Consider the following 10,840-nt stretch of genomic DNA (forward strand, 5'->3'; position numbering starts at 1 on the left):
CGGAGCCGTCCGGTCGGCGCCGTCTCGTCGGCGTCGTCCCCTCGCGCGCTCCCGCGGTCCGCGCAGTCCGTCGGGTTGCAGTCACGGGCGCCGGAGTCCCAGGTGTGGCGGCGCGAAGGGTTGCGAGAACGTGCAGACTTCTTTAGTCCGAGGAGGCAAAATAGTGGACCCTTGAGGGCACAGAAAATCTTTGCATTTTTTCCTCACGTGAGGGAAAAACTTGAAGTGTTTAAGGCCCTCAAAATGTATCAATTGATTATTATTATTATGAATGGGGGAAAAGGCCCAGGAAGGCAAAGATGCTTAGGACCACTTGTTGCTGGTTGGTTTTGGGTGTTTTGTTCTGTTTTGTTTTTGGATTCTTTTTTTCTTTTTTTCTTTTTTTTTTTTTTTTGCGGTGCTGGGAATGGAAGCCAGGGCCGCGCGCGTGCCAGGCGAGCTCTAAGCACTGAGCTTTCGCACTGAGCTCTAGCACTGAGCAGCACCCCAGCCCCCCAAACCCCCAGGGCGTTTAATGGGCCCTTATCAAACGGCAATGCGGCCACCGTCCTAGGGCCCTAAAAGCACAGTGCAGGGTGCTGTAAGGAGGGCTCGCCCAGCTAGAGGGCGTGGAGGTGGGGGCTGGGAAAACCGCGTCCTGCGGGAGCCCAGCGGCAGGCCAGAGGTGCTTGTGGATCACAAAGACGCCTGCGGCGGGGTGGTCAGGGGATGGCCCGGCCAGTGGATGGACTGTAGGCGAACGACTCAGGCAGAACTTTGGGGCCAGGGGAAGGAGTTCGAATTTTGTTCCAAACGTAGTTAGAAGCCCTTGAAGGGTTTTAGTGCTGGAGTAATTTGGGTTTGGTGGGGTTTAAGGCCTAGTTTCAGATTTAATCAATTTTCAGAAAGACAGAAATCAGTTGAGGCCGGGCGTGGGTGGTGGTGCACTCCTGAAATCCCAGCACTGGGGAGACTGAGTCAGGAGGATCTCCATGAGTTCCAGGCCATTCTAAACTACATAGGAGACCCTGTCTCAAAAGAAAAAAAAAAAAGAAAGTCAGATCCTGTTTATTAGTGTGCCCAGACACATCAGATGCATTACTTGACAGGTCATGCATCTGAGGAGAGAGGGGAAAGACCTTTACCTCATTTAAAGGAATCTTCCAATTGCACTTTAGTGTGAGGTCTAAAAATGACTTAGCAAGCTGCAATTGCAAAGATTCTTAATGGGGGAAAATACATTTGTTTCCTAACTTAAGTATGAAAACTTTGAAAGGTGTTTTAACTGTGTGAACTACCTAGAGTGTTCAAGGCCATCATGAGCTACATAGCAAGACAGTGTCTCAAAAGCCACCTATCCTCCAGAATTTTCATTTCTAGCATTATCACTTTTTGTTTCTTCATTTTACTTTTTTCTTTTGTCTTTTTGAAACAGGGTCTCGCTCTGCAGTTCAGGCTGTCCTTGAGCTCACTTTGTAGCCCAGGCTGGTCTCGAACTGTCAAGCATCCTCCTGCCTCAGCCTCCCGAGTGCTGGGATTACAGGTGTGAGCCACCATACCCAGCCATTTTGTCTTTTTGAGACAGGTTTCACTGTGCAGTTCAGGCTAGCCTGGAACTCACAGCAATCCTCCTGCTTCAGCCTCTTGAGTGCTGGGATTATAGGCATGCACCACCATGCCTGGTTCACTACCCTAATTTTTGTGATAATCATTTCCTTGCTTTTCTTTACAGTTTTATCCCTGTGTATGCATCCCTAGATAGGATAGTTATTTTTAATTATTTTTAAAGCTATGTAAATGGAATCATGTTATGTGTTTATGTATTCTATGTCTTGTTTTTATTCACAATTATCTTTCTTAGACTTGTCTGTGTTGTTGCTAACTGTAGTTCATTCATTTTCATCACTGTGTGAATACACCACAGTTTATCCATTCTAATGTAGATTAACATTTGTTTTACTCACTTTGGATTAATTGTGAACAAGACTACTATAGTCTTTGGCTGCTATGATCTGACTTAGTAAATGTACCCTGGTGCATATCATTTTTTACAGGTTATATGATTGTAGACAAAAAATCGGAAAAGAGCTACAGATAAATTACCATATTTAGTGAGAGAGTACAGAAGCGTTTTCAAATCCAGAGTTAATATATGAAAAAATCAATTATAATTCTATACATTAGCAAAAAACTAAAAATAAAATTTTAAAGTTATCATCTAAATTAATATTTAAAAATGACAGATACACGAGGCATGATGGCACATGATTGTAATTCCAGCACTGGGGAAGCTGAAGCAGAAGAATCACCCAGAGGTGTTTATTTTGTTTTGTTTTGTTTTTTGTCTTTTTAAGACAGGGTCTCGCTATGCAGTTCAGGCTGACCTTGAGCTCACTTTGTAGTCCAGGATGGCCTCAAACTCGCAATGATACTCCTGCCTCAGCCTCCCGAGTGCTGGGATTACAGGCATGCGCCACCACGCCCAGCTAGAAAGGCTTGATTTGGTATCCAGTCTGACTCTTGTATTCTTTGTTTCGACCGAGCACACATAATTGAATTTTATGAAAACTAGTGGTTTCTTTCCTTTCTTGTAGGTACAGAGAATATCCAGGTTGTGGCTGTAATTCCAGCTGTGGTATGGCTGCCATGCATCATGGGCGAACTACTGGCAAAAGGCTCCCCTCTGCCACCGAGATTAACCAGCAACCCCCACGACTTCTCATCGTGCACATTGCTCTACCATCCTGGGCTGATATCTGCGCTAACCTTTGTGAGGCTCTGCAGAACTTTTTCTCTCTAGCCTGCAGCTTGATGGGCCCCAATCGCATGTCTCTGTTCAGTTTATACATGGTACAGAATCAACATGAGTGCATCCTCCCATTTGTGGTAAGTCCATTTATATTTATTCATTTTATCCTGAAAGAAATTATACGGTTTCTGTAGCAAATATCACAGTCATAGCAATAACTGCACTGGCTTCCCATATCTGATAGCCCCAGGTCTCCCTGTGAAAGTCAGATGTCATTCTGCATATATATGAGGACTGGGCTGGGGATTTAGCTCAGCGGCAAAGCGCCTGCCTGGCAAGCGCAAGTTTGTAAGTTCGGTTCCCGGTACCGGAGAAAAACCAAAAAAAAAGAAAAAGCATATGTATGGGGACTTGTACTAGAAGAAAAGTCCCAAAATAATTAACTCTGGTTAAAATAGGCTACTCCCTCCACTCCTGAGAGGAAAGAAACCTAGGCATTTATACTTCTTTGGAAAGTAAACAATTGACTTCCCTAACCTCCTTTGACGTATAAACAATAAGTAAATCTCTAAATCTCTTCATAGGTCTCTGACTGTTGAATCACATTTTAACTTCTAAAATATGTCCCCTACACCAGGTACCAGTTTTCTTTGCTCTAACCCTAACCAGACAAAAAAATATGATGAAAATTTCTTTACAGTTCAGTGATGAAATTTGAATTCTTTTAAGGTTTTAGAAAGCACTCCTGGGCCAATAGCAACACTTTGCCAAAGCTCCTTCATCAACAGACATCTATTCTCTTCCTTATATAAAGTTCAAAGTTTAAAATCACAGTGAGGAGAACTTCCAGCGGTTCTATGCATCTCCTTCTTTGAGGCAGCCATGCTGCTAATATAGCCTATTAAATGGACATAAATCCATTAAATTCTTTAAAATTCTTTAAAATTCTAAAAATTCTTTAAAATTCCCAAAGAAGCAAATTTTATAAATCTATTGATGAATTATTAGTGTAACATCTCATTAGGATCTACTTATTTTTAAATTAATGCCTAAGTTTCCCTCATTCAGAGTGGAAAGATAGCATCACCATTGATACTATTAAAATAATTTACATTGCTTTATGCTACTTGAGTTATACCATTATAAAAATATAGCATACCAGTTGGGTGTCATGGTACATGCTTGTAGTACCAGCATTTGGGAGGCTGAAGCAGGAGGATCAGTGCAAGTTGGAGGCCAGCCTGGGCTACATAGCGAGACCCTGTCTCAAAAGAAAAAAAAGTTTTAAAATTCGTGTAATAAATACATACACCAGTAACATAGTAGCATATTATTATCAAGTATTGTGCCATATGTAATTGTATGTGCTATACTTTACATGACTGATATGACTGACAGCACAGCAATACCACAAATATGGATAATGCATTGTACTATATTGCAGTGCCTATGACTTCTCCGGTCAATAACGATATTTCAAATCCATTATAATCTTATACCATCCATGTATGTGCAGTCCATCACCAACTACATGTTGTTTATTGATATATACATTCAAATAATTTTTAAATCTATAGTGTTATCTTTTTTTTTTTTTGGTACTAGGAATTGAACTTATGACCTCACACTTACCAGGCAGGTGCTGTGCCACTGAGCTATAGCCCCAGCTACAGTGTTATCTTTTAGCCTATAAGTCTTAAAATTATTTTAATTCTTATTTTTTTTTAAATGAGGTACTAATCTAAGGAGCTATGTAAGTCAGTCAAGTTGCCAGCAAGAATCAGATGACATACTCACACTGAGTAATTTTCAGAGATCTAGAAAAGGGATATTTACAAAGGTGAAGGCAACATTTAGGAAAAGTGAACAAAAGATGGTGCAATAGTCAGAGAACCCCTAGGACTAAAGAGGAGAGAGCTGTCTGAAGAGAGCTACCTGGAGGATCTGTGGCCTTTGTTAAAGAAAAACTTACTCTTCTTGTGAAAGCATGGTAGAAGCCTTTATCAGAACCGTTGTAGTAGTCACAGGGGCTTTGGCAGTGGGGTTTTGCCATGAAGAAAAGAGTTTCAGCTCAGCTCTGAAAACAGAATTGGCAAGTGGGAAATTTCAGCCAAGGAGCAGGGCTGCAGTCAGCAGGCGGAAAATTACTAAGAAACATCAGAAGTAAGGGAGAGTCGGACTACACCAACCTAACAGAATTTTTTTTTTTTTTTTTGAGACAGGGTCTCGCTAGGCAGTTCAGGCTGGCCTTGAGCTCACTTTGTAACCCAGGCTGGCCTCCAACTCACAGCGATCCTCCTCCCTCAGCCTCCCAAGTGCTGGGATTACAGGCGTGTGCCACCACGCCTGGCTCCTAACAGAATTCTTGCTGAAGTAGGCCAGGGTGGCTAGACATTACCTGAGAGGTTAGTGACTTTTAATCAAATAATGGAAGTGATGAGATATTGAGGGCTAGGGTTCTTGCCCTACTGACTTAGCAGGGTTTTTTGCTAACACTGAACTATACAAGGAACTGCACAGGTGGGTCTAGAAAGAGGTTCAGCAGCCTGATTAAAATTTGGCCAAGCAAAGAGCCTTTGTCACCTTCAGTAGAGAGATACAGCCGTCCAATGGTGATCTGGTGGTGTAGGAACCAGGGGTAAAAATATCCTGATCTCACTCTCCTCCAAATCTGGGTCTCCTGCTTGTGCCTTCCATTGGCCACACCCAGCTGGAGGCAGAAGCGTGAAGGAGCTCAACGAATCATTATAGATCAGCTTCCTGGGCACAAACCAAGATACAGAAAAGTAGAGAATGATATGGGAGGGCAAATGAAAGATGTACAAAACAGGGAGTTATTGGAAGGTGAGCTTGTGTCCCAAACAAGGATAATAGGATTTTTTTCCCTCCTCAAGTGGCTGTGTTATATCCTCCTGACAGTCCCCAGTACACTTGGCCCCGGTTGAACAAAGACAAACGTTTTTATACTAGAAGCCATTGACTTGTCTGAGCCTGGAAAGAGAGCTGAGCTTCCAGGTGTAACAGTAAATCAGTAACCCAAAAATGAAATGGTTGGGCCAGGGATGTAGCTCAGTGGCATATGAGCCTGCCTGGCAAGCACAAGGTCCTGAGTTTGAGTCCCAGTTCAAAAAAAAAAAAAAAAATACTATGCCAAAAACGAAATGGTTAAGCCTTTAGTCACTATACAATAGTATAAGCAAGAGTCTAAAGTGGAAAAAGTACCTACTTTCCCTGTTCTATTTTTCTCCCATGAACAGGGTACTGGCTGAGGGTCAAATGGATCAGCACAGATGTGAGGATCATCTTACTGATGAGAGAACCCTATATAAAAGGCTCTGGCAGTTTTATAGCCCTGGGATTGGGGAAAGCAAGGAGAGAAGGCTAGGAGTGGAAAAGTACTGAGTACTGAGTCAGAATAGAAAAAGAATCTTCAACATTTCTCCTTTGTTCCTCCATAAGGAACTCTTGGCAAAATTCCCTGTGGAAGACCTAGCGGGTAGCCTCAGATAAAGAGACCTAGGAATGAAGTTGCCAGAGATAGGAATACAAATATTCAAAGAACAGGATCAGCTGGGGAGGTCCAAATCCTTGACTGGAACCCACTTCAGAGGCTGTAGTGCAATGCAGGGAGGGAAGCATCTCTTCCCCCCACCCCACCTCATCCCCCAGGACCTGGCATATAAAGCCTTTATATTTGTGTGTGGTCAGGCCTGAAAAATCAAGCAAAAGTTTTTAACCAGAATTCAGACTCTTCACTGATCACTCAGGAAAAATTACAAGCCAAAATATCTTCCTACAGAACAGTAAGTCCAACCCTACTTACTAGTTCAAGGAAAGTCCAGGAACACTGCTACTACCTAATATATGGAATAATCCTATCTTTCTATTTATTTATTTACTTTTGTTTTTTTGAGACAGGGTCTCGCTATGCAGTTCAGGCTGGCCTTGAGCTCACTTCGTAACCTAGGCTGGTCTCGAACTTGTAATGATCCTCCTGCCTCAGCTTCCCGAGTGCTGGGATTATAGGCATGCACCACCACACCCAGCTTCCAATCTTTAAGGAAAAACATGACTTTAAATCCTTTGTCACTGACCTATTTAAATATCTGGTATTTTCTATCTGCAGAGGCAGCTCAAAATATAAATGAAGAAAGATAACATGGGAAATCTTATCCAAGATGAATATCTCCTCATATTTAATCTTTGAGTATGATGAAATAATTCTGAACATTTTATAAGGAATCATGACAGGGACTCATAATTAAAATATTAGAATTCCTTTTATATCCATTGCACCCCTAATATAAATAATTCAAATCAAAATGCTCCATTTCCCCTCAAAGCAGGGTTCTAAAAGAAAATCCTCACTGTGGAGATCTTCCCAATCCTTTTAATTTTTCATGTTAATGAAGACTTATTTAAATTATATTATATACAATAACTATTAGAACTAAGCATGCTCTAATTTATAACACTTTCATTTAATAACTGACATTCAAATGAAATCCCTACAAGGTGAAAATAATAGAGATACACTAAATACTAAGGTGTACTGGTACTAGAGATGTAATAAGCAATATAAAAATAAGCTCCTTAAGAAAGATGACACATAATAGACTGTAATTGAGTGCTGCAGGAAGAGAGGAAGAGTAAGAAAGGAAAGATGCTAGTCATCTTCATTTTGGTGAATTGAATGTTGCTAAAGAATAACAAGGGGTTGTATAAACATAGTTACAAAGATAAACACCAAATGCAAGCCTCTCTATAACAAGAAAAACACATACGTGTGGCGGGGGAGGTGCTGATTGGTGGTACCACCTGTAATCTCAGCACTCTGGGAAGCCGAAGGAGGAGGATCTGAAGTTTGAGCCTATCCTGGACAATTTAGTCATTTAGCCACATCCTGTCTCAGAATAAAAAAACAAAGAATGGCTGGAGATGTAGCTGAGTGCAGAGGTCCTAGATTTACCCAGGATCTCAAAAAAAATAAATAAAAGAAAAAAATTCATGGAACAGGATTTTCTAAAAGCTGTAAAAACAGAAAGTGTACAATAAAATAATAGAACTAAAGACAAATTATCTGGCATGTAAATAAATGCAATTATGCTAAACCAATGTGCTAAAATGCTTTTTTTATTTTACAGATTTTATCACAGCAAAAGTCTGATATATTTAAACCTCTCAGCTACAACAAAGTAATTCAGAAAGGTTAAGTAAAAGAATAGGCAAAAATATACTAGGCAAACACAAACCAAAAAAAGGATCATGATCAATCTCAGACAAGACTGAATTAAGGCAAAACGCATTAAGTGAAACCAAGAATGGCAGTTTAATGCTAGGATGTAAGACAGAGTAGAGTATGTAGTAGTCAAGAAGGTTTATGGGACTGGGCATTGTGGTGCACACCTGTAATCCCAGAACTTGGGAGGCGGAAGCAGAAGGATCACTGGGAGTTCGAGGCCAACCTGGGCTATGAGTTCAAGGCCAACCTGAACAGCACAGTGAAACCCTGTCTCAAAAAGACAAGAAAAAAACTATGGGAGACAGCACAGGGAGTTTGTTGGAAGGGAAATCTATTGAAAATAGATCAGTTTGGGATACCTACACACCAAAACAACATGGTAACATTTAAAGAGAAATATAATCATACATACAAATGCTTGATTTAAGATGGGGTTATGACCTCATAAGTCAATTGTAAATCAAAAATATAATCAGCAAAAAATGCATTCTAATACTTCTAACCAACTGAACATCATAGCTTAGTGACAGTAAACTGTAGTGTACTAGTTATGTGCCATTGTGATCACATGGCTAACCAGAAGTATCATAAGAGTATCCTACTGCATTTCAGTAGCCCAAGAAAAGATCAAAATTCAAAATTTGAAGTACAGTGTCTATTGAATGCATATCACTTTTGTACCATTGTAAAGTTCAAAAGTTAAGTCATTGTAAATCAGGGACCATCTATAAAGTCACCGTCCTGAAGTGCTCAGAAATTGTCACAAAAGCCAATCATGTATTAAAACACAAATAAGCCTCAAAACTTCAATGATGTGCACAAATGTGAACAGTTCAGCCAACGTTCTTTGACCACACTGCAATAAAGCTAGAAATAAGTGATGAAAATCAGAGAACAGGGCTAGGAATATACTCAGTGTTACAGTGCTTGCTTGAGACCCCTGGGTTCAATTCCTAGCCCACAAAACCAAGCCAAATGAAAAAACTCTCTAGTACTGAGACAGTTTTTAAATTTTTAAATAACTTTTAGGTCCAAGAGGAAATCCAAGCTTCAAACTAAACTGCAAATATCTAGAAAATAAATACTAGTGAAAACACTACAAAAAAGGCAATGTTAAGAGAAAAATTCATGCCGTTAAGCTATATTAGTTGAAGTAACTTTGTATATTTATTTGGTCTTTTTGAAACAGGGTCTCGCTATGCAGTTCAGGCTGACCTTGAGCTCACTTTGTAGCCCAGGCTGGCCTTGAACTCGAACGCACAAAGATCCTCCTGCCTCAGCCTCCCGAGTGCTGGGATTACAAACTTCTCTTATTTCAGGCAGGCACTGTACTGCTGAGCTGCATTGCTTTTTGAGACAGTGTCTCTCTCTTGGAAGTGCAGTGGGCCTTGAACTTATTATGTAACCCAGGATGATATCCCCACAGCCCAAGGCCAGGCTCAGCCTCAGTTGCTGTGGATTTGAAAGTTCCAGAATTGGCACCCTTCCCTAATCGTACTGCTTTCTTGCTGATAACTGGATCCAGCACAAATCTGAGCTCTGACTGTCTTCTTTATCGAGCAGTGATAGCATGGACATGTCTTGAATTGGACACATGCCCGAAAATGTAGACCTTTGAAGAAAAACACTCTTGAAATCACAGAGAAATATGTTTTTGGTTTTGTAATAGCAAAAAAGAGAGAAAAAAGTTATTGGCTAATCCAGCATGGATACTGTATCTAAAAGTGTACCTTAATTTAGCATATTTTATATATTTTTGGCCTATGGGTCTAGTTATTAATCTGTATATATGGTAATTAACTTTATAATAAGAATTTATAAGATAAATAAATCTGATGCTGGCAAAATAAGAGATGGAGGGAAGGGGGAAAAGAAATGAGATGAGTTATGTGCATTATCAGTTTCCTACAATGAACATAATCAGTATGTACTGAGAACATGTATTAATTAAAAGTTTTTTTATATTTTTGAATTCTTCTTTTGGTACCAGGAGTCAAACGCACGACTTTGTGCTTGCCAGGCTAATTAAAAGTATTTTTTAAAGTTGCTAAAACCAATAAAAGTTTATTTCTCCTTTTAAAAAATAAAAGTTGAATATTAAAAATATATTTGTGCTGAGGAAATACCAATTTATATGTGGGGAGTCTATAAGATTTTACTTTATTATAAAAGGGGTTGAAAAGTTTTAATCCACTGCTAAAACTATATTCTGAGCTATGGAGACTTTCCTCACAGTAGCCCCTGCTTTCTCCAGGATGTCCTTTGATTGCTTTTTCTACTTTTACTCAGCCCAGGGTCCCTCTGCAGAGCCAGTTTCTCCCTCACTCTTCACTTTTACTTTCTTAAATACACTTTGCCACTACTTAAAAATAAAAGAAAAAAAACTATATTCCAATTTCTTGTCTTTTTGAGACAGGGTCTCACTATGCAGTTCAGGCTTGCCTTCAGCTCACTTCATAGCCCAGGCTGGTCTCGAACTTGCAACAGTCCTCCTGCCTCAGCCTCCTGAGTGCTGGGATTTCAGGCATGTGCCACCACACCTGGCATATATTCCAGTTTCTTGACCTGACATCCAATGCAACATCAGCCTAAATTTTCCTGAACTGCCTAGAGAAATAGTATCTATAGGATAATTTAAAAATTGATGTGTGGAAGGCCAGAAATAAAAGTTTTGAGGGTTCTGTCCAGCCACGGCAATAATTATTACCTATACTGGACTCTTCCGGGTCAATATGTCTATTGATTCCTGAAGTTTACTTTATATTATCAATTGTTTACCCCTGTTTTTCTACTCCGACTTTCTTATAACCAACTAGGCTTGGTACAGTTTTATGGCTTCTGAAACTCTTCTCACCATTTTTTTTTCTTTT

At 40.1% G+C, this 10,840-nt stretch overlaps 1 protein-coding gene across 1 annotated transcript in view; it reads left to right on the forward strand.

Annotated features, from left to right (window-relative positions):
• M1ap (meiosis 1 associated protein) overlaps positions 1–10,840 on the forward strand; it is a gene marked incomplete at its 5' end in the record, with an annotated part of 77,642 nt that continues 66,802 nt past the window's right edge. The window contains 2 exon segments of the mRNA XM_005385475.2: positions 1–102; positions 2,574–2,865. Coding sequence (XP_005385532.1) covers positions 2,617–2,865 — 249 coding nt within the window.

This window comes from Chinchilla lanigera, unplaced genomic scaffold (assembly GCF_000276665.1).
Source record: "Chinchilla lanigera isolate Chin_1 unplaced genomic scaffold, ChiLan1.0 scaffold00023, whole genome shotgun sequence".
Taxonomy (NCBI): Eukaryota; Metazoa; Chordata; class Mammalia; order Rodentia; family Chinchillidae; genus Chinchilla; species Chinchilla lanigera.